The 24,656-nt window shown below is 45.1% G+C and overlaps 1 protein-coding gene and 1 long non-coding RNA gene across 6 annotated transcripts in view; one reads left to right on the plus strand and one right to left on the minus strand.

The window, feature by feature from the left end:
* The window catches only part of nfia (nuclear factor I/A), a 150,580-nt gene extending 130,863 nt beyond the window's left edge, over window positions 1–19,717 (minus strand). For all 5 annotated transcript variants that reach the window (XM_085449406.1, XM_085449403.1, XM_085449405.1 and 2 more), the window contains exon 1: window positions 19,612–19,717. In XM_085449406.1, coding sequence (XP_085305532.1) covers window positions 19,612–19,707 — 96 coding nt within the window. In that variant the 5' untranslated portion in view covers window positions 19,708–19,717. The remainder of the gene's footprint in view (window positions 1–19,611) is intronic.
* A 401-nt stretch (window positions 19,718–20,118) lies between these two features.
* Window positions 20,119–21,416, plus strand: LOC146680338 (uncharacterized). The gene is made up of 3 exons (XR_014918200.1): window positions 20,119–20,184; window positions 20,284–20,397; window positions 21,288–21,416. It is a non-coding gene; the product is annotated as an uncharacterized LOC146680338 (long non-coding RNA).
* The last annotated feature ends 3,240 nt before the right edge of the window (window positions 21,417–24,656 follow it).

Here is a 24,656-nt window from a genome sequence, read left to right on the forward strand (position 1 = left end):
CACCGGGCCCTCTGACCACCACCAGTAGGCAACGGGTGAAGTGTCTTGCCCAAGGACACAACGACCGAGACTGTCCAAGCCGGGGCTCGAACCGGCAACCTTCCGATTACAAGGCGAACTCCCAACTCTTGAGCCACGATCGCCCCCTGTCTTTTAACCAAAAGACAGAAGAAATAATTAAGTTTAAATAATAATCAAAGGGAGGAATAAATGGAGGCTGTGGTCAAACACTTGCAGGCGACGGACCTCAGCTCAGAGACAGACGCTCAAAACTTTCTAACATCATCGTCCGAGTTTCCTGAAGAGCGGCACGCCTAGGGTTAAGCCTGCTGCCGATGAGGTAACGCTCTCCGGCTCTCTGTCAGTCTGACACTGAGCCAGAGGTCAAAGGTCAGAGAGTGTGTTTGGAGAGAGTCCCTGAGCGGCCGTCGTCACCTGTCACTCACCTGACAGGACGCACTGAGGGCACGACTCTCCGGAGGAGGAGGAGTGTTTTTCCAGATGAGATAATAATCATCCAGCACGGCTCCGATCGCTACGGCGATGGACTGATAATCAATATATCTGTCAATCACACAGCTCGGCTAACGTGAAGTCTCTGCTAAACGTTCCCGATGACAGAGAGCACCCCCACCGGCTCCGGGGACTGTTTGCGATTCCCTTTCCTTACTGCTGAGTTTGATTAAAGGGGAAACAGAAGCCTGGATGCTCACTGTCATGTCTGAACGGTTATTTTAAGAGTGGATGAGTAGAATTTTGTCTTTCTACAAGCTCCAGGTCAGATGTACTGTAGCGTGATGTCATGATTTCACCTGGACTGACACACTGATCCCGGAGGTTAACTGAGGGGGTTCAAGAGTTATCAGAATGGTTGGAGTTGGGAATCGGGAGGTGGAGAGTTTGGGACAATCGACTTCAGGGTCAGCTTGCAAACATCACGACTTTCAAATATCCAAATGAGACAGTCAACTCTGTCACAAAGCGCCCACTTCGTGTGTGAGAGCATGTCGGTACTTCTGTGTGACTCACAGCCTTACGCTGGCCCCGCCCTTCATCACACAACAAGCAGCTTTCACTGGATGCAGCAGTAACACGTGAACAGACATTTTGTCTGCTGGTCTGTGCACAGCTAATATAAAATCATAATTTTTGACTAGGATCAGAAAATTTGGAGTTTTGAAATTATTCAAATAGACTTTTTAATTTTTTACAGCTGGTTTTAGCAAAGAAAAAAACCATCAGAGTCAGGGAAATTATTTCAAGTATTATTAATACTTCGGTATATTTAAGACGTCTGTAAGCTCATTCTGCAAAGAGGTCAAAGGTCAGAGTGGTGAGCAGTCTTCCTGTGGCAGTATTTTGATCTGGGCCTGCAGAGCTGGTTTGTGATCTCCAGCTGGGTCTCTCCTGTTCTCTCCTCGTTCCCCGGATTAATTAAATCCGCTGCTCACTGATCCCATTTCATTGTCCTCCGGCCCCTCGAACAGACCTCACCATTCACCCAGAAATGGCTCTTTTATGGGACAGGCTTCGAGTCCTAAACAAACTGCAGGGCTCAGAGTGTGTGGGAGCTGAAATGAGTCCGGCATGCAGGAACAGCAGGAGGCGGAGGATGAGGAGGGAGAACGCTGTGGAGGATCTTAACTCCTGAATCTGCTGAAATCAGCCACACATAACGAGTGGTTTTAATCCGTGCATGGAAAAAGGCTGACTTCCTATTACTGTTTGTGAGACATGTTTTCACATTTCCATCTATATTCTCCTCAATTCCTGCCATGTGACTGCTGTTTGAGAGTTGCGTGTTCATATTAAACATGATCAGGCTTTCTAATGATGAGCTATCATTATCACAGATTTTCTACTCTCGGATCTGGATGATGTCATGAAAAACGGAATGGAAGCTCCACCCACCTCACAAGGTGGATGTGAGGTATTCTTGTGCTCAGAAGAATGGCTGCTTAAACGAGGGGGGAGGAGCTAAAACAGCTTGTTTCAGCATAAGGTTGAACTGAGGGGCTGCACTGAGGTCCAGTATCAGACAAAGAGGAATTATTTTGAACTGTGAATCATGCAAAGCTAATATGAGCAGACAGAAGGGGTCAGTAAAGGGAATCTGAATAATATTAATATGGGCCAACAGCAGGTCACTGCACTTGTGCCAGACTCGTGTGATCTGCTTACTAACGAACCACAACTTCAGAACCACAACAGAACCAACAAAACCCACCTCAGAGCTCCATCTGTGGTTTGTTTCACTACTTTACTCTAACCCTCTGCTGACGTCTCTGCTGCCCGTGTTTCTGTAACATCACACTGACATCACAATGTGCTCACCTCCCCTCAGTCGCACAAACTGAGGCGTTTTTGGACATTCCTCAAACCACTGATAAACTCCTCCTAACAGCCAATCAGAGGACTACAGCTGGAATTAAGTTAAAGTCACTTATTTTCAGAGCGAGAGGATGTCATAGGGTTTCTCCACCTCTATCAGCTGGAAGTCTTTCTGCGACACAGAGTTAGAATATTTTCAGCTCAAAAATGCATAATCACCCACGTTCGAGAGGAAGGCGTCTGATTAAAGTCGTGATCAGCGGTACAGCAGCTGCCTCTGATTAATCAGTAGTTAGTATCAATAGTTAGTAATTAGTTAAGGTTTGTAGTTACAGCTTTGAGGCTGTTTGAGGGGCTCATTGGTGAAGCATTACAGCTGCACGGGTATCACGAAGCAGTCAGAAATAAATCCGAGTGTTGATGGAATTTTGCTCTAAACATTGTTTCATCTCCCAACAGCAGCCACGTCTATGACTCTGAGTCCATCAGTGTGGAGGCGGGGTTTGAGGACCCTTGGGTCTGTGCTGGTGTGGTGGACGGCGAGCTGGGTTGTTGCTGTTCAGTGTGTGGACAGCGTGGCAGCCTGCTTGGCCTCTGCAGGCCCGCAGGGCCACCGGGACACCTAATCTGCTTCATTAATGCTCCCAGTCGACCATCAGCGCCGAGCCGCCTCGGCCCTCTCTGGTTTCAGCCCGTCCCGTCCGAGGCCTCACTCACCTGCAGCTGTACCTGCTCGATCACTGAACTGCAGCGCAAGCGGTCACGCTGGAAATACAGCAGACACGGAGGCTTTAAAAGGACGATTCCACCACGTCCTGCATTACCACTGATAATATCTGCTGTAACTAACAGCACAAAGTATATTTCATGACTGAATTTCAAAAGAACAACATAAATATATTTATATAAACAGTTGAAGACCTGAGAGACTTAGCTCATAAATCCATAGTAATTCTGATAATCATCATTAAACCCGCTTTCTACAGGATGTCCCAGAGTTGGAAAATGGGCTCTGAACGCAGTTTATAATTTAATCATGACCTCTTTATCTGCACAGTCTATCACAGAAACCCTCCGTTCGAGGCAGGAATGTAATCTCCTCTGACTGATCTGTTAATGTCTGCAGGTTCGGCAGAGTAAAGCCCCTCCGACGTTTCCCACTGAAACCAGAACCAGCCCATTAGAGCTAGGCAAGCGCAGAGAATCGGGACGGGACATGGAAAAAATTAGGAACATGCAGATGTGCGGCTGATTAGTGGAGAGCATGGATCCAGTTTGGAAAAGAAGATCTTCACCTTTTGCCGACCACACGGAGAGTCTGACTGATGCTGTCAGCTTCACCACCGTTAAAACGTCTTCCACTGCGCTCCGAGGGCTCTGATGTTCCCAGCACGCAAATATCTGAACACTACTACCTCACTGGGATCAGCATGCTGGGTTAAACCTTGCTTCTAAACCATCAGCATCAACATTTTAATAACATTCACAAAGATTATTGAAATCAACAGAGCTCAGTCCCGATCACATGCCGGGCAGACTGCCGCACAGCTGGCATCAATTCCTTTGATTAGTTCAGAATAAACGCGGCTGCTGCTGAGCGCAAAGACGGAGAGGCTGGAGAACACGGCAAGGAACCAAACGACTTTAAGAGCTCGGAAAGGAAGCAGAAAGAGTGCCGAACCACCAAAAACTGGAGCCTCCAAAGCCGGCGATGGAGCCAGGAGGATCTGAGAGCTCTGAAAGACTCTCTTTGTCTTTCCGACTCACCCTGACCTTTCTGAGCATGACTCAGAAACAGAAACAAAAAAAACTCACGCAGGATTTTAAGGCCCACCGAGACACACAAAGACCTTTTGGTGGAAACCGGGGCAGCTCTGTGGTGCCGAGCTCATCAACTCAGCATGTGTTCAAGGCTGGAGAAAAACTGATGCTTGAACACGCAGCACCCTGCCAAAAAACACGTGAAAATACACAGACAAAACTACTGCCTACTGACCAATCAGGGCTCTGGAAAACAGCGTGACAATTTCTGAAGATCCCTCCAAGATCTGACAGGGAAGAAGTTTTTCCTGTATCGAGGCATCAATAAGAACTACAGATTTAATCCTCACCGTTTTCCTGCTGAGTGAAAATCACTTCATTGTTCTGTATTTGCCTAAACAGCCAAAAATACAGTCTTAAAAACACAAGCCAGTTATTATATTATATAACTACAGCAAACGAAATACATATTATCTCTTATTATGATTATTAATATTCCATAATAATAATTTCATCAATAGTTTCATTTTTATTTCATTTTGAGTTTCTGTTTTCAGCTCGTTGAGTTCCAGTTCAGGTTTTATTGTTTGGAAATGTTCCTGAAACTTCGGAGACTTAATATAAAATTGATTTTCGCTCATGTTTCTTGGTGGCGTGGTTGCTCTCTGAGGGCACCGTGCTGCAGCTGGAAGAGTAAAACCACCATGAAAACCTCTGAAAGTGATTTAACGCACAGTTTATAACCACGGCTATGAGCTGTACCTGAATGCATCGTGTGGCCTTTTTCTTCCACCGCCCTGATGTCTGCCAATCACACAATAGTGTCTTGGTTACAATGGCGAGCTCGCAGCGGAGCTTCAGAAGGATGTTCTGGGCTCTGACCTGCAGCTCGCTCAAACTTCAGTCTGTCCTCCAGCTCACAGTTCAGTTTCTGCCTGGTTCAGCCCCGCCCCCCCACCCGGCGTCTGTATGTGCAGAACATGCAGAGGGCCGCGTGGCCTCCCGCTTGCCCCCCCTGTGGCGGATTAAGCAGGGAGCCAGCTGTAGTGATGGGGGGGTTGGTGGGGGTGGACGTGCTGCCATCGGCCTCTCCAAGGTGACCCCTGGCAAAAGCTGGCATCACATCTGTAGACGGCACGGCCTGTCCTGACCGCCATCAGGCAGCACCAGGCTCCTCTGCGCCCCCGCTGCCCTCCACGCTGCCCGGCTGGCAGAGGAGGGGGAGGAGGAGGCTGGGGGAGGGCCTCCTGCTGCGCCGGAGGAGGGGGAGGGGGAGGAGGAAGGAGGAGAGAAAACTCCGCTGTGATGTTTTTAACTTTCACCTCCTTTAATCTGCATGTGCAGCTACAAGAGGAGAGAGGTGAGGAGAGGCAAACCACCACCTCAGACTGTTTTATCCAATCAAAGCTCTCCATCGCACCTCCACCTGGCTGCACCACCCCATCACACCTCCACACTTTCCCTCGTTGACTCAACGCCGCCACAGGTCCACCTGCCTGACCCAGGCGGCTCTCAGGTACATTCGATTTTCAGGTGACCCTCAGAACACATACCTGAGCCAAGAAAAGCCCAGATTAGTCCCGAATCTATCTGCTGTGTGGGTTCTCTGAACATGACATCAGAACGCCCTTAAACACATCCTCAGCGTCGAGAGAAAACTAATTCTGACTTCAGTTTTAGTTTAACGCTGAGACTGAAGCCAACATTTTTAAACTTTGCTCGTCTTCCTGGTGCCAGCTGGGTTCTCCTTCCATTTAAAGAGCTGTGATGCTCCATATGCTCAGATCTGTGTTCTCCTTAATGACCTGTGATGATGCATTTGTGCATGGCTGAGTTGCATAGAGCGTCAAGCAGTTTTAACCAACATGCCAACAGCTTTACCCTTTTCTTTAAGCCTTGAGAGTGTGCAGCAGATTTAAGACTCTGCAGAAAGTTTATAAATACTTTGACTCCCCACCCCCCACCCATCCCAAAGCACTCCTGGAGGTCCACAGACCCCCCGTTGAGCACCCTCAGACTAAAAGAAATGGAGAGGACATCCTCCCCTGTTAGTGGGTGTTTCATGTGTGAGAGCAGAGACGAGGTCTCCCACGATGCCCCCACCAGCTGTTCCTTCATGGGTCCCCCAGGGGCAGGGCGGGACGGTGAGGGGGATGCGAGGTCGAGGCTCCCCCTGTTGGAGTCGTTGGCAAAACACGGCGACAGGCTGGGCAGGGTCAGCCAAGCGGACAGGTGTAAATAATGGGCTCCTACACACACACAGGCACCACTGAATCAACTTAATTAGGTGAGGGAGGTGTGTGTGCGTGTGTGTGTGCGTGCGTGCACTCTGATAAAGAGGTGATCATTTGGCGGTGGTGAACGAGTCCTTGGAGGAAGCGGCTGACAAACCCTCCTCAGGCCAGATTCGGGCTGCGGAGAGTCTTTGCAGAGTCGATGATGTCAGGTGGCTGCATTGCCGCATCGTGCTCGTGCCGGTACGTCACGTGTTAAATGTCACCGGATCACGTGTCCCGGTGTTTCATATGTGGTCGACCTGACATGTAGTTACATTTCCAGAGGGGTGAAAGTCAGATCGTGAAATTTGGATGCTGTGCGTCTAAAGCGTACGGCCCCGCGGGGACGCCTAAAATCACCCACCTGTCCTCGCAAATCACAGTCAAGTCTTTTTATTCACCCTTGAAAACAAGTCAGGACAACACGGATCACATGACCCCAGAGTGCAGACACAGCTCCTCCTTTCTCTGAACTTCCTGTTTCATAGGGAGCACCGGAGATGGTGACTGGAATTTGTTGGCCAAGCCTCTTTGCCGTCCCAGAGGATCATGATCTTCACCGCCGCCATGTCATCCTGTGTCAGTAACACCCTCGCACCACAACCATTAACTTCCTGCTTAGCTTCAGCGCGCCTTCTCTTCAGAGGACTTGTGTTCAGAAAAAAAAATAGAAACAAGGACGTTTTCCTGACAGCTGACTGGTGGGAAACGCTGTCACCGCCATGCTTACTAGTCAAAGCTACTACAGCGGTCCCACCTATGGAACCAATTATGACTCTTCTTCCTCGAATCAAAGCTGTGAATCACGTCAGAAACATCTCACTTCCTGTCTGTACCACCGACAGCAGCACGAGGGCTCATCGGCCATCTGATGTCATGCAAACATCTGGCAATTTCCACTAATCCCCTGCCGCTCACCATCATGTGCTAAGTGGCACTCTGATGTTATTTCCTGCAGGCGTTGTTTCATTTGTTTAATTGTTTCACCAATTGGATTGCTATTAAAACATTAACAGGTTAAACTTTCTCACCACAGCGTCACGACCCGGCTGCTGAGGGGGCCAGGCGGGGGGGCCTATGTGATTAAAGGACATTTGGTGGCATGCTGCAGCTGCTGCAAGCTTTGATAGGACATAATTAACTAGGACAAAGCCGATAATATTCAGTCACGTCATGATTACTGTGAACACACACACACTGCTGTGTCTCTGCCCAACTTTTCTTTTTACAGTAGAAGCTCAGACCCCTCCACCCGCTCAGGTGAGGCAGAAGATTTCATCCATCGCTCTTTTGTTTTCCACACTGATGCTTCTCTGAGTTTCAGCTTTCATCCTTTTGCAGAGCTGTTATTTTGGTTTAGTTAGCTCAGTTCTTCATTAATGTGAGCACAAACAGACTCGAAGCACTTAGAGATAGCAAACCTAGAAGGAGAGGTCAGAGGTCAAATGTGGGGTTAAATATGGTACTTTCTATATGATGACGACACACAGCACACTAGTAGGAAGCCAGAGCAGCAGGGCCAGCTCCGTCAGAGATCTCTGCTAATGCTCGCTGTTGTTGGCTTCCCCCTGAAATCTGAAGCTGAGTCACAAGAATGCAGCAGACTGAAATTAACAAGAATTATTCTTTTAAAAAGGAATAAAAACCTCCTCCGATCCTTTTTCTGCAGGAACAACAAACAGCCGGGACCTGGATCAGCTCCAGATTTTTAATTTTCTTCACACAGAAGCAAAGTCTGAGAAATAAACAGACGCACAGGAGGGAAACACTAGCAGAGCAAAAACAGCCAAAGCGTGTGAATGCTTCCAGGCCGGAGTGTTGACGGCTGCGTGACAGAACAGGTGATATTTACCGAGAAAAAAATGGCAAAAATCCATTTCTGCCAATCGAGCAAACGGCAAACAGCCTGAAGACTGACACCTCTGCTGGCAGCCGAACGTAGAGTGGCTGCAGACCAACACACACACACACACACACACACACACACACACACACACACACACACACACACACAGCAGATGGTGTTTCTGGATCCTGTTTCCAATTTTTCCAGTTGCAATCACAAAAGAGTGAAAACACAGACACGCAAAGCAGCCACACTCTGTGGATGAAACACATGCACACAGATGAAACTGAGGCTTTAACACTCTGCTATTGGACTCACAGCTTAGCTCTGATTGGCCCTTTCTGAGCGCACAGAGCCTCAATAAGACAGGGTCGAAAAAGGTACACACGCCGAGTTACTGAAAACCATCACCCAGAGAGGACAAGAGCCATAACCATGGCCAGATCCCAGCAGAAAGCCTGCAGTGGGCCCCCACAGCCTCGATGACTGTACAGGTGTTCATCACACATTCCTGCCATTCTGATGAATAAAGAGATAAAAGTTGGAGTGTTTGGGGTTTTTTTGGCCTTTTTCAACTTTATTTGACAAATACAGTGAAGGCAGGACAGGAAAGTGGGGAAAGACCTCCGGCAAGTCAACTGGAAAAAAGAAAGAAGGCATTCAAACACTTCAGACTGTCTGTATCTGCATGAGTCGGGACGACGTTCCACTGACCAATCAGAGCTCTGGTTGATCAGTGGGTGGTGGTTTTGTGCGCACCATGGTGATGTACCCCTCTAAGAAGTAAAACACCTTCACTAACAACACAAAAAGCTGAAGCTACATTCATATCCGCTATTGCAGTGACATCACAATAACCTGGGATGCTCAGAGACTCTCAGAAGCTGTCTGCAGTCTGAGCTGACAAATACTCTGTGGTGGAGACCAAACCCAGAGCGTAGAGAGAAGGAGTTCAGACTCTGTTAAAGGCGATATGGCAGTGTCCTGACTCGTTTCCCCGAGAGGCCAAAAATATCAGTTACTGAAGTGATTACAGCGAGAGAGCGGCTTATGTGGAGAGCAGCAGCGTTTTGATACCGAGCCCAAGCTGGCAGAGAGCCGCGGCTCCCAGCACACAGACAAAGCTCGCTTTGTTCAGCCGAGATCTTTCAGTTCAGAGACAGAGGGGAAGCCGGCGCTGCATTCATCCGCCGTGCAGCTCTTCTGTGCATGCACCTGACCTCCAGATAGACAACACACACACACACATGCACACACACACACACACACAAACGACATTCGTGAGGTCACGCTTCATTCAGAGAGCAACTTTTATGGAGATGAATGCAGTGAAAAATACAACAAAAGAAAACAGTGACTAAAACCATGCTAGCTAAAATTAGTTTTTATGTTTAATAACAATAATAATAATAACAGTAAGTTGGCTATTCACACTATTCCTTCTTTAAATGAAAACCTCGGCACCGTCTCGCTATTTTAATAAATCACATGCAGTGTTCATATAATCACTCATATTTATGTTGACACGCACACACGTGTGCTCCTAATCACATGATGAGACATGATAATAAAGACTCCAGAAAACTCTAACTAACAAAAGAATTTTATGTAAGAAAAGACACAAACGAAGCTGCGCTGAGTAATACAAACTTTGTTATTCTGAAACCACATGTGACCAGTAAGGGGCGGAGCTTGTCAGCGTCCCCTCGGACTCTAATAGGAGCAGAGTTTACAAAATGACCTTCAGTCAGACCTGAAAGCAACGACTGAGACCAGAAACTTATCAGCACGAGGCTCATTTCCTCAGAGACGTCTTTAAACCACCGGAGGAGTCGCCCCCTCCTGGGTGAGGGAAGGAAGGTGGGTTTAAAGCTCTTCAGTCTCACAGATTTGTGCTGTTTTAACACATTTTCTGTCTGAGTATAAAAATAATATAAATAAAATAGTATTTTTTCTCTCTTTTTCACCATTTCTTTGTGGTTTTTAATGGTGAAAAACATACCAGAAACTTGTTTGAGAGTTGAATATCATACCAGCAGGTAAAGGTATGAAGTATTCAGGGTGTAAACGAGCTCACATCGTCGTCATCATCATCATCATCATCAACAACTGTCCCATTGTCTCTCCTCCCAGCAGGACGTCCAGCACTCATACAAAAACAAGCCCAAGAAGAAGCAGCTGTCTTGGCTGGTAGCCATGTTTCTCCAGGGAGGAACAGACAGGGAGCAGGAGGCAGAGGAGGAGGACAAAGAGGGACTGAGGAAGAGGAAGGAGAGGAGGAAGAAGGGAGGCAAAGAGCTGGGAATGGAAAAGAGCAAGGAGAAGAAGAAGAGGAAGAACCGTGCAACGAAAAAGACACACAAGGAGGAAAAAAGTGACGTCAAATCTGAGATGTTTAAAGAAAACGTGACTGCGGTCATTCCTGTCAGAGGGGGCAGGTGTGCTCAGGTATGTGCTCCTTCTTTTAGCAAAGGTTTGGTCGCACATGAAGTACAAAGCTTCCGGGCTCACACACCTGTGTTTTCAGCTGCCAGCTCGGTGACAGTTTCTTGTCCTTTATTTCAGCAGCAATTATTCAGGAATCTGGGAAAAGTCGAAATCTGACTGAGGAAAAGATGTGTGGTTTCAGCATGGCGTGGTGGACGCACTTCTTTTTAACAAATGACCTGAATCCAGCTCGCCGTTTGCTCAATATACATCGGTAAACCTGAGCAGCTGCATCCCTTTAAAATCAAAGAATCGGGTTTTTAAATGATTAATACAGCTCAAATCTCTTCCCACACCCACGGAGCCGTTGGAGTGCAGCCCGTAGCTGAAACTAAAATGAAATGAGAACATGTACAAAGTAAAGTTAATCTTTGAGCTTGATTCAGTGCAATCAGACGATCACAGCAAAGAGCAGGACGACAACATTCAACAGTTCAGAGCTAAATGTGGATTAAACCAAACACTCATCAGTTGAGAGTGGAGATAATTACATGATGATCCGATTCAGACATTTTACATCATGGAACTGAATCAGATTCATTTGATTTTTCTAATTAAAAGTAGGGCTGCCACAAACGATTATTTTGATAGTCGACTAGTCACCGATTATTTTTGCGATTAGTCGACTAATCAGATCATCATCCACTGGACGTAAAACTACAGCTTATATAACTATCATTAGCTTACAGCTTTAAGCTTTTAAGGTGCTAACTAAAAATAAAGACAAGATGATAGTTTATTCAATTTTAATGAAATTTGCAGATTGTTTCGGTGAAGTTTAATAAACTCCTTGCTATCTAAAATATAACAGGACACCGGGGTATATTCTCCAGCATCTCACACTTCTGATAATCAGCTGTCTGCTTGAAGTTTATTCAGCTGTCTAAAAACTATAACTTTAATCTCAGCCAAACCGATTTACTCAGGAACAAATAAAATACTAAAAAGAAAAAAAAAAAAAAAAAAAAAAAAGGCCAAACAACAACATTTTTAATTTATCTAAGTGACTCATATATATTTAACCTGAGTCGCGAAAGACGGCGGTGGGTTTGAAAACAATTTGCCGGGAGTCCGGTGTTCTCACGGCGCTAGTGACCTAGCCCCCGGCTAGCTATCGAGCTAGTGGGTAACAGACGTCTCCGAAAACTGAGCCGATATTTGAGGTTTACACAGCTACATTCTCGCCTGAAAATATGTTAAACGTTTATTTTGTGACCCAGAAAGAATAATAAGAGTAATATTAAAACTAACTAGCTGCCGCCATTGTTGGAAACTAAGCTGGGCCGCGCTATGAATTCTGGGACACAGCTTCTTCTTCTTCGGGGTTTAACGGGAGCTGGAATCCTTGTACATGCAGTGCTGCCATCTTCTGTTTCAGTCCGTTATTACACTCTTAAATCCTGCTATTATTCCTGCGTCTTTTGCGATCTTACAAAGCTTCAAACGACACGTCGACTATTAAATCAGTCGTCGACGATTTTGATAGTCGACGTAATCGTGACTAGTCGACAAATCGTGGCAGCCCTAATTAAAAGTCATCAGTCTGAGTCACGTTTTAAGAGTTTCTTTGAAAATAAAATGAAAACTCATTTAGTCTTTCATCTCCACCTCCACCACCTTATCTGGAGTCAGCGGCTCTCTGGCTCTGGACCGACTCCAGGCCGGTACGTCTGTTCTCAGAGCTCCATCGAGGACCCTGCCAGAAACTAGCAGCAGGAAAAACCCGCCAAACAAATCCTTGCTGCTCAGAAGTCACCTGCTCGCTGCCCGCTCAGGTCAAAGTTCAGACACCAGTTTAAGGAGCGGTCAGACGTTTCAGAGCCGAAGGTGAGAGGACGATATCAGACTCATCTTAACGCTGACATAAGGCTGCATGTCTCAACCTCCAAATACTTCTGCTCACGCGGCGCAGATCTGGTCAGTAGTTTTCCTTCTGTGAGCAACAGAAATGCAGCATGTTCCTTTAAGGCCGCCCCGGGCTCAGCTTTCCTCACTAAGACGAGTAAAACAAGAGCGGATATTAGAGCCCCGAGCCGCCGCCGACCTCTCCCTGGACACAGAGCAGGAGGAGAAGCTGCAGAGAGGCACTGGAATCACAGCTCACAGATAAACTCAAACTCCACAGAGTCTGAGAACGAATACAACGGACAGAACAGCAACGGCTTCACTTCATCGTGTTTCAGAAAGATACGCAGCGCAGGAAACAACGGAGACGTTAACATTAGGAAATGAATCAGGAAGAAAGGAAGAAAATAGGATGTGATGAAAAATGCAAGGTAAGAAAACAGAGAGGAAGGAAGGACAGAAGGGAAGGAAAGAAGGGATGATGGGAGAGAGGAAAGGAGAGGTGAAAGGCGAGCAGAGGAGTGAGTCACGTTCGACAGCCTGAGACTCGCCGGGAGCTCGAGGACTCGACGTGTCCTCACACTTTCCACACCGCGGGACAACCACGGGGAGGGCGAGAGAGGGCCAGGACGAATGCACAGAGAGAGAGAGGGAGAGAGAGGCGTGGGCGAGCGAGCACGCCACGTTCAGGAAGTTCAAGCAGACAATCCTAATCCTCCAATTTCCTCCCCTCTAATCATCTCTGCCTGCTCATGGCCGCCTCCAAATTGGAAACATCTTCTGCTCAATATGACACTCGCTGTGTAACACACACACACACACACACACACACACACACACACACACACACACACACACACAGACCACGTGACCCTGCTGGGCCATCTCTGCGTGAACTCTGTGCTGAAAAGGTAAAATTAGTGTGAAAAAATTAGTCATTTCCATCAGCTGATCAAGCACAAGGTCGCGGCGCTTTTAAAGGAACAGTCCGCGCTCTTTAAGTTGCCGTCTGTTTGGGAAACCACCTAAATCCATCAGCGTACCTTTCCTACACACACACTGATTCAAGTTTTCACGGAGGAAGAAAAGTTAAAGAGTAGTCCTCCCAGCCTGAAAATTACCTCCAAGCGTGGAGCAGAGTCTCTTTTTTTCAGACACCAAATCATCTACCCAAAAAATCCTAAATCCAAGTCCAAACTGAGTGCAAGCTCCACCTCAGGGAGCCCGGCCAATCACGAGATGTCAGTGGCAGAGGTAAAGGTGTTACTCTCCAGGTTCTTTCTCAACATACTGAACACCAAAAACTCATCCTCTCATCAGTCTGATTTTACTAAGACACCGAGCTCCAAAGAGAAAAGGCACGTTAAATAACGAGAGCCCTCTGGGTCAAAGGTCAACAATCATCATGATCGGGCCACTGAATGGCATTTAGGAGCAGCAAGTGGCAAAAACCTGGATTTAGATTGGTCCACAGCTCCCAGCTGATACAGTCCTGTATCTCTAGACCAGGGGTGTCAAACATAAGGCCAGAGGGCTCCAATCCGGCCTTCTGGACCATGTTGGAAAAGAGGGCATAAATTGTGACTTAACTGTGGTTTTACAGATTTTCCTGCTCCTCCATGGACATACTACACCAAAGTAGGTAAGAAATACATAAATAAAAAACAGACAATTTCACCATCTACCTTAAAATGTTGATTTGTTTTTTTTACAATGACTCTGCAGAAGAAAAGAAAAAAGAGATTTTCTATTAAATGTAAATAACAGCATGGTGGTGGATTACTGAATCAAGTCATGCACATCTGTAGATTTAAAAAACCGTGAAGCTGATTTTTACACCGAAAACAAGAAGCATACTCGTTGTTCGTCGCTCACATACTGAGCAACCACAAAACTAACAGGTTAAAGCCTTCTGCTTATTTTAAAGTGATCAGTGTTCATTTGTAGATCAAACCCACAGTGGTCTCAGTGCACGTTACTGGGCCCAGCTCAGGAAGACCTTCACCCTCCTGCTCGGTCCGCAGCTATAGTCAGAGCGCCCTGATTTCAGGACCGTCTCTAAAGTTTTGGCGTGCTGGCTATGCTCGGTTGCTTCCTGCACTGCGTTTCTGCTCGCTGAGCTCATCGCTGAAGCCCGGTCCTCCTCTCAGTCTCTGGCTAATGAACGCGACCTCACACGGACCACAAACACAGTGCTGAGGCGCCACCGGCCCGCTCCAAGTCACCGCTTCACAGAGCCGAGCATCGCCTCACTCAACCTCTGACCCCGAACACACTGCCAACCGCTAACGGACACGGTCAGTAATCAGAGCTATCAAACAGCCAGCATGTTCACCTGGAACACACACACACACACACCTTCCTACTGCTCATTAATTCTTACACAATAGCTTGATTACTGTGGTTGATATTAATTAGCTTTAACAATTATTCAGCTTTTTAAAGACGACAACAGAGTGCGTCCTGAGTGGCGTTCAGGTGCTCAGGTTAAAAATAACAGCCAGACGAAGACGCCATGTCATCTTCATCGTGCTGTAAGAACACAGTCAGAGCTGCTCATGGATGTCAGAAAGCCCCGCCTTCTCTCAATACACCTGGAAGCAACTCCTTCTGATTCTTTACACGCCTACATCACCGCATATCCACTGTGTTGCTCTTCTACGCGCACAGCCGGTACTTCCTGTCCGTCTCCCTCAGCGTCATGCTGTAAACCCCGCCCCCTACAGCTCATCTATGATTTGTGATGTTTGGACTGTAGAAATAAATTTGTCAGAACCAATCAAATCATCAATCAACTGTAGTTATTAATGAATCCTTAATGATCAATAATTTACTCTGTTCCATATTCAGCTTCTTTTATTGTGTAGGAGGAAGTTGTGACATCATCATCATCATCATCACGTCCATGCAGACCTGCTCGGTTCACGCTGCCGTGTTCATAAACAGGTTCGTCGCTGCGATTTAAAACGTCTCTCCGAACCTGAACGCACCCTCACTGGGTGGACAAAGTAACATAAACACAAACACACCATAAACCAGACTCTTCAAAATGACCGAACAGCTGACCCGAATCTTTTTTCCCTGGTTGATCTTTTTTTTTTCCATTTTAGAAATTCTCTGCTGAAAGGTTTTAAAAGTTTTTATTTGCTGCTTTCTCAATAAACTCGTCATCATTTCATCTAACTCAGAGAATAGTATCAATAAATCACGTTTTGTTGATTTATAGAGCCGCAGCACAGTTTGCACTCTAAGTACTGACTAACAGAAAATTTTGATGCCAACACCAATCATTATTCCCACGTTGGAGTGGCCATTAAATGAATTATTATCAGCTGTTACTAATACTGACAGTCATGAGGATGTTCAGCGTGTTTGGAGGCAGTGCATGGAGCTGGATGAAAAGTAATACACACAGCTGGCTGTTATTAATTTACTTGTGTCCCTGTCCAAAAACATCAGTTCTACATATTCACAGACTCAGCACCCTGAAGGATGAATCTGCATATTACACAGTGACCCATCAGGCTCAGCTCACAGGTCTCTGACACATCAAACTCATACACGGGACTGAAATCCTCCAGTTTTTCTCTGTGACAGTAAACGCTTCTCCGACGCTTTCAGACGGGAAGCACATTGTGATTGAACTCTTTTCATATGCAGAGAATTCAAATTTTCTTTAAATGTGAAAAGACTCGCGCTCGCACACGCCAACACTGATGATTTATATTTAAATATTTCACTCAGATTCTCGATAAGGTCAGCTGAACCTTATCGAGAAAGGTTCAGCTGACAGGACATCGTAATGGTTTTCTAACGTTTTACGGCTTCATCATTAATAAAGATAAAGATTTTCTAATAAACGATCAACGAGCTCGCTCTGCTACAGGCGTCTCAGAGACAAACACGAGCTGAACCTCGGTGTCGGACGCACGGCGGCGACACTGAGACTGATCACACCTTCCTGAAACCATCAAACGGGTCTCAGAGCCCGGACCAATCAGCTTGCAGAGTCGAAGTAAACAAGTGCAAAGGACAGCAGACAGTGAGACACATGCGATCCACTGCACCACCATCCCACCGACCAATCACACACTTTACACACACAGGTTCAAAGAGCTGCCTCACAACTGAAGGCAACACCCGCAAACTGCCCCGACGCCACCATCAATGTGTGTGTGTGTGTTTGTCTGTGAGGGTGTGTGCGCGAATGTCTCTGTGTGTATGTGTCTGTGAGAGTGTGTGCGTGGGTGTATCTCTGTGTGTGTGAGTGTGCGTGAGTGTGTCTGCGAGTGTCTCCGTGTGTTTGTGTGAGTGTGTCTGTGTGTATGTGTCTGTGAGTGTGTGTGCGTGGGTGTATCTCTGTGTGTGTGAGTGTGCGTGAGTGTGTCTGCGAGTGTCTCCGTGTGTTTCTGTGAGTGTGTCTGTGTGTATGTGTCTGTGAGTGTGTGTGCGTGGGTGTATCTCTGTGTGTGTGTGCGTGAGTGTGTCTGCGAGTGTCTCTGTGTGTTTCTGTGAGTGTGTCTGTGTGTATGTGTCTGTGAGTGTCTGTGTGAGTGTGTGTAGAGTTCCTGAGGGTGACACACTCAGATCACTTGGATTTTGTGCTTTGTCAGTCACTGAAGCTGAAACTGATGGAGGTGCAGACATGAGGCCGTACTGCGCTCCGTCTGCAGCACACAGCTACTGTTCCTCCTGAGCCTCCAACATCCAGCATGTGCTCAGATCAGGTACTTCAAATCATAAACCGCCTGCGGCTGAATCGCCACCAGTGCTCACTCCAACGTTCTGCTTTTAAGATGAGCATAAAGCAGCTTTTGAAAAAGGAACTAAATATTTTCATTTGTGTCTTTGAAGACTCATTTATTGGCACTATGAGCGAGAGCGAACAATCTGAAGAGATGGGAATATTCTAGGAGCTCAGTGTTAGTGGTGTTTACACCTGCCTCCTCCTCAGCTTTCTAACACATTTAAAAATAATTTTCAAATTCGTGAATATCACAGTTTTTAAAGCATCTGCAGAAACTCTAATAATAATAATAATAACGTTCCACATGTTCCACATGCACCATGTTTACAAACATGTTTACAAACACACACAACAACATCCTGAAAACAGAGTTGCTTATTTATTTGTGATGCTAAACGTCGCTTGTAGTGCTGTTAACCCCTGCAGAGAACAAACACACACACACACATAAACTCTTTCGTCTTTATTGTGTATGAAAGTCAGATGTTCTTCTTCTGCTGTAGTTTAAATTGAAGCGCAGCCCGTTTGTCCTGCATGGTTTTGAGTTTATAATTTAAATAAATTTTCTGTCTCTTCTGAGAAAAACTCCCTGATATTATTTTTCTCTATCTTTTTGCTCGTGCTCTCCGCCTTCATCCTACTCTCACTGTAAATGTGACTATTAATGAAGGCGACGTGTTCACTGCTGCAGATGCCGCACAGCAGTAAATACAAACTGGCAACAATTCAGCTTCACTTCTCCAGCGTTTAACTGTAACATGCAGCGAAGACGAAGAAGGCCGAAGAAAGGCTCACAAAAAACCCGACTCCACAAGAGGAAGCAGGAATTCAGAACATTTTTACAGCTTTAAAAACAAAATATCCTGAATCTGAAAGACTCATTAACGATATTAAACCACCAAACAGCAGATTATAAAAAATATTTAAATGAGATTAAAACCTAAAATCCATTAAAGCACTAAAGGAAAACTGGTGCGCTGGCCTGAAATCATCTGGAATAATCACAGCTGCTTTCTGAAAATGGGAGCAGATAATCCTCTTTGTGCTTTCAGCCAGTTTAACCTTTCCTGCTGCTTCACAGATTTAAGTCCCACTAATTACCCGCTATGATCATTTAGGATGCTGCTGCGGTGATACCTCATTAGAAAACTCTCAACTGCTGAGTTTTTAATGCAGTCACTGTAAACGTGTCTGATATCTCCCCACGAACTGTCTAATTTTTCACGCAGAGCGAAAAATTCAAATCATTATTAATTTGAATTTACTGCAAAAGTCCAGTAGAAAAAACCCAGAAAATACCTGTGCCGTTCATTTAAATCATTTAGAGGAAAAAGGAAAATATTTCAGGTTTTACACCCCAAAAAAACGTAATTTTTGTGCATATTTATTGCCTAAAATCACTGTGAACTTCCAGCATTGGCCTTATTTTAATTTATTTTCAGTTTTTTATATTTACATTTAATTGTGAGGTTTAAAATCATTTTAATAAAGAAATAAAAAGTAAAAGTAGAGTCCAATCAGGATTTTACATTTATATTCCAAATGTATTTTTAAATAAATGTTATAAATAAAGTACAAATGTGTTTAATTTAACCTCCTTGATTTAAATAAAATTATTTAAATCAAGTAAAACGACAGGAAACTTTTCCTTTAATAAGAAACGTTTAAGGACAAACAGACGTTTCTATCTTGTGCTCAGCGCGTGCCATAAATTTATTTTAATACATTCACTTCATTGAAACGGGAAATAAATTATTTTTTTTATTTTTCCTGCTTCAAACTAAATTCAAAAGATTATTTTAATGGAAACTCTTCACCTAAAATCTCTCTCCTTGGACCGGGAACTGGCGGCGGCAGCGGACGGCACAGTGTGACCGGAGGAATGCAGAGTTCTCGGAGCTGTTCGGCAGCGTTAAGCCGCCGTTGTGTATCCGCGCTCAGGCTGGGGGAGCGGGAGCTGCAGGTGCCTCCGCCCCGGAGCTTCAGAAAGCTCCGTGGGACCACGGCGGGTCCGCCGAACCTTACGCGTCATCACGGAGCAGCCGACCGGGGCCGGAGCCCAGCTCGTCCCGGGACATCACGGTGAGGGAGGGGTGAGGCGGGAGTGTCCGCTCCGTAAGTACCGGCAGGAGCGCGCGGACACGGACGCGGAGCCACTTTATCCGCGCTTTGACAAGTTTGCGCTTCTGAGTGGAGAGAAGCTCCGACACCGCGGGAGGAGCAGAGAGGAGCAGAGAGAGGAGCAGAGGGGAGCGGGGGTGTTTGGCGGGAGGAAAAGAGAAAGAGAAGAAGGAGGAGAGCAGCTCGTGCCAACTCACCATCCACCACGTCCTGGCTGAGATGTCGTAGCACAGCTGCCATTTGATGGATCCTTCCGAGCTTTTCCCCGCCATCACGCTGTCCGCGAGCCTCATCTGAGAGCGCGCTCACCGGACATGAGACACCTCACGGAGAAAACATTTGCTCTGGCATGTTGGGCAACATGTAGCCGCAGCACATGGAATCATGGGAAAAAAAGCGCCCTGACAATGAACCAATCTCCTGCAGACCCCGTGGCAAGGTGAGCGGCAGTCATCTGCTGCGAGGAAAACACACCCCCTACACACACACACACCCTACACACACAAACTCACTGCACAAGCAGACACACACACTCACTGCATATACACGCGCACACACTCTATACGCACACAACACACACTCGCTCACACGCGCGCGCGTTCGAGCGCAGGAATGACGAGCCTTTTTACGCATCGTCGCGCGCCTCGGGTCGCTTCTCCCTTTCTTCCTCCTCCGGTTTAATTAGGGCTTCTTCATCATCATCAGGAGCAGAGGAAGAGGAGGCGAGCTGAACTTTGCAAACTTCTTCTTCGTGGTCACTTTAAAGGCAGGTAAGAGGGAGGGAGGGTGCACATGGAACTGCTTATCATGCTTTGTTTTGTTTTCATCCGCTGTGAGCCCTCCACCTCCTCTTCCTCCACCTCCTGCAGCCGAGCCTCGTGTGTTTTGGCATAAATACCTCCAGACCGAGGGGCCGTGCGCGAGTGGACCCTGGACAGAGCGCACCTCTCCCGGCCGAAGCTTCATCATCCCGAGCTCAATCAGTAAGTTTGCTCCACCATCATGCACCTCACCTGTAGGAAGGAGACAGCAGGAGGCTCAAGCTGAGGCTCAGCCTCCTCCAAGCCTAAAAATGAACAGACAGAGAGGGTTTAAACTTAAACTTGAGACTAAAATTAGCTTGACTGGTTTTTATGTTTATTATTGATGTAAAAATAAAACTTTCTGACAGATGTAGCTTTAGTCTTTAATTAAACTTTCATATTTTTGTTTAGGAGGCTACAGCCATTAATAAAGGAGCTGCTTTCATATTTCATATATTTCCAGATGAGACAGAAATCACTGTAAATTATGATTTCTTTTTTATTTCAGTCTAAGCCAAATTTATTCTTATTTATTTTAGTGTGAGCGTAAAACAAATCTGAACAACAATCTGACAGGACAGTTTATGTCACAGCCACGCTTTACACCATACGTAAAATCAAAGTGTAGAATTAAATTATTTTTATAGCACTGTATATTTATATAAAAAAGAAATATGTATTTTATAGTTCTTGGCTGTGAATATTTTAATGCCAAAGCACTTCCTGTTTGTAATTATTTCACATTTATAGAAAGAGAAAAATTATTAAGCTAAATCAATAGGAAACATTGATAAATATTCGTCCTCATCATACATAATAACTTTTATTATATATATGTATAATGACACAGAATAGGAAGGAATTAATTACAAAATGATGCAGGTCTTTAATTATTCTTTTTTTAATAATAAAAGCAAGTGATAATGGTCAGGTGGCATATATTTCTGTTGTGTACTCACTGTGTGTATGAATATTACCTTTATTATTTTATGTTTCTCTTTTTGTGGAAATGCAGGTAATTAAACTCTGGAATCGTCTTTGTACACGTCTCTGTTTTTATTTCCTCTCAGGATGGACTGAGCGGCGGTGTCGTCCCATCACATGTGCTTCAGCCCTTCAGCCTAAGAGAGCCTCGCTCTGTGTGTGTGCGTGGGGGGGTCTGAGCAGGCGGTGTGTGTGTGTGTGTGGGGGGGGGGGGGGGGGGGTGTCTGTGAAGCTCAGGTTCCTAATCAGACGGGGAATACCTGAACCAGGGCAGAGCCGCCATCAAACAGTTCACCCATTGTGGCGGCCAAACGGAGGAATGCGATTCGGCCGGAGATACGTCGGAGGGGGGGAGGAGGGGCTCTCTGGAAAATTTGGAAGGAAATTAGAATAAATTTGGAGAGCCCTGCAGTGAAAGGTTGAATCAAGTCGGGCTTATGGAGCATGCTCAGGTGCAGTTATCGTCTGTGGTGCTGTTTGGGATCATCTAGGACACGTCGTTCACGGGGAACACGAGGAACCAGCTCCGTCTTCCCTGCTGACAAACTTTGTGACTCCAGCCACGAGCGTTCGACAGATGCTGAGCGGAACTGTTTTCGTAGGCCAGCCCTGGCGTTAGCATCGCTCCGCTTCCCTCCACATGTGCGCTGAGGATGATCTCTGAATTCAGACTTTATGAAGCTTGCGTGTTTTTTTCACTCAGAAACTTTCTGCAAACTAGCACAGCTCTCACAATTTTCAGTTCCCGACAACTCGGCTGCCTGTCAGGTTTTATCAGGAATTTTCCTGTCAGATGAATTAATAATCGGTCAGAAATACTTCCTGTGCATTCAAGGGGCTGCATGAACTTGTTAGTCAGGCTCCTTTTAATCAAATCATATCGTCGAAATCTGCAGATCTGTGTCTAACGTTGCAAACACACACACACACTGTCAGGTTGGTCTGGAGTGTGACTAACCTGAGTAGTGCCAGCACCAACAGTCGTGGTTTCTTCCTCAACCGGCATCCACACGGCGGTGTAGGTCGCGGTTACACGTTGCTTCGGTCGATTAGTTATTTTCCAGTCTATTCTAAGAAAGCCGACACAAAACTGCTAGTCATTCACATGAAAGTGAACAGTTGGCAGCACTGCCTTCTGTTTGCGTCTGATTCGCCGATTCGTATCCTAAATTTGTGGAGAGAGATGGACGAGGCGAGGCCTGCCGGGATAGGCAAATACCTGAGGCCGTTTACCATTAATAGAATAACCTGACTAACACAGACAAGGACCTTGAAACACTTCCCTTGTTTTTCCTGATGATTTTTATTTTTCAAAGCCAGACGTCACTAAGCTCTTAACCGAGACGTCAGGAACCAGGAAATGTAAACCACTTTTAAATACTGGCTTTTAGGGCCAATTCCTGTAGCAGCAGAGACCCTACATTTATAACTGTTGTGACAAATACATTTATGCTCACTGTATTTCTGCAGTATCCCTTAAAATTGTTAAATGTTGATTATAATGGTGACCTATCCAGTTTGTGCCTCTCCATGATAGCTGGGATGTCAGTTTTAATTTTAAGTACGCTGTCTGCTACCCAAACGGACCCATCTCAGCTCTAATCCACCTGGACTTCATGATTAAAGGTACAGTTACACTTTTCTCCTGTAAATTAAACCTGTTTTAGCTGCTGATGTAAAATAAGTGAAAAGTCTCACAGCAGGCTGTGAAATACTCACCAAACTGTCCCTGAAGTCCACTCCAGGTATGAGGAGGAGGCCTTTTACCTCAAAGTTCCAGTTTGAACCAGAAATGGGTTCAACGCTTGGAGACATTTTCAGCTCCTCTGTTTCGTTTTGGCCAACTCGCTCGGCTTAATGAAAACATCGTGGACAGAGTGAAACATTTTCACCACACGTTTCAAAGCTTCTTTTTTCTTGGTCTCTTACCGCTGAGTCCATTAGAGACGTCCTTTCACGTTTCAAAGTCACGAAAAACCGCCATTAAAAAAAAACAACTATTAAATTATTCAGCCGTGGAATAATTTACCACAAGTTCACCTTTAAAATTTGGATAAGTTAATCCTAATTACTTACACATACTGAAACAAATCATAAATGTATTGTGTTAATATAAATTTAGCTTAAACTATATTAGCCTAATCGTTCGTTTTTTTAGCATCATTTAAACAGTTAGCTAACATTCACATTCAAGCTAAACTCTACAATTTATTTAAGAAAAACTTAAATAAACAATTTCACATGTTCAATATGTAAAATTAACAGCTGAATAAAAACCTGCACAAAAAGAAAAACTGAATATAAACTAAATTAAACTTTTTCTTCAACAATAAAAGTGAATTGAAAAAACTTTAGCTGGTAAAATAAAATGTTGATCAATACTAATATAAAACTGAATATACTAATTTTAACTGATATTAATACTGGTCACATTACGTTTGCACCTGTGAGCTGCTTAAACCAAATATATCTCTTACCATCACCATCGTAGCATACACGTGTCTCTAACTCCTCGTAGAAGTGTTCATCAACCCGGAGGAAATTTACTATATGAACTGCTCAGGATATTTATCTATGCTTTGGAAATAATTCTTAAAACACACAAAAACACTTAAATCTTTACAATGATTTACATATTTATATATGTAGTAGCTGATGTCACAGGAATGATGACATTACGTATCCATTATTTGGAAATAAACGTTTACTATGGGTGGGTTGTTTTTTAATATTTATAGCAATAATATGCTCTTGTACGTTTCCGGAAATACACATTAAATCTGAGCAATCTTATTTTTGTTATTGAATAAAATTATGCAAGTCTATTTTAAATGTTAGTGGTCGATTTAAAAAAAAACAAACTCTAAGTGCCTAATGTTATTACTATTATGAATATGAATGGTGCTACATGCATATATATAATACTGAAATTGATTGAAACAATCACCCCCCCCCCCAACAAAAAACAATTATATTAAATATAAACGTTAAAAAGCGACTTTTGTTGTAAGTTATGTATTTTCAAAAATTATGAAAAAGTGTTTACGTTTTACTTTGTAATGAAGTTCAGATTTTAATTCAGAAATGATGTCTGGTCTGCATTCACACGTGCGTCAGTGGGTCTAAAAAATAAACATCTGTCAGTGCAGCAGGCTCCAAACTGTGAGACTGCCTGAATATTAATACCTCCTCACCGCGGGGAGCTGGGTTTAACCAGGAAGTGATGATGTTGTGTGTGAAGACCTGACTGGATGTCAATAAAAGTGTGAAGTTTTCTTCTGTGTGGCCCTTTCGTGTGTCAGATGAGTGGGACCTTCACGCTTTGCAGTACCTGCACACTCTGAAGCAGCTGCCGGGCTTTACCTCAGCTCCCAGCAGAAGGCGCTGTTGTGTTTCTTGGACCTCCTGTGCTCACCTGCAGAAGAAAGTTGGCACATTTGTCCTTATTCCACCTG

The sequence above is a fragment of the Copadichromis virginalis genome, linkage group LG23 (assembly GCF_057382275.1).
Source record: "Copadichromis virginalis isolate Kocher_CV1m ecotype Utaka linkage group LG23, C_Virginalis_male_GT1.1, whole genome shotgun sequence".
In the NCBI taxonomy this organism is placed as follows: Eukaryota; Metazoa; Chordata; class Actinopteri; order Cichliformes; family Cichlidae; genus Copadichromis; species Copadichromis virginalis.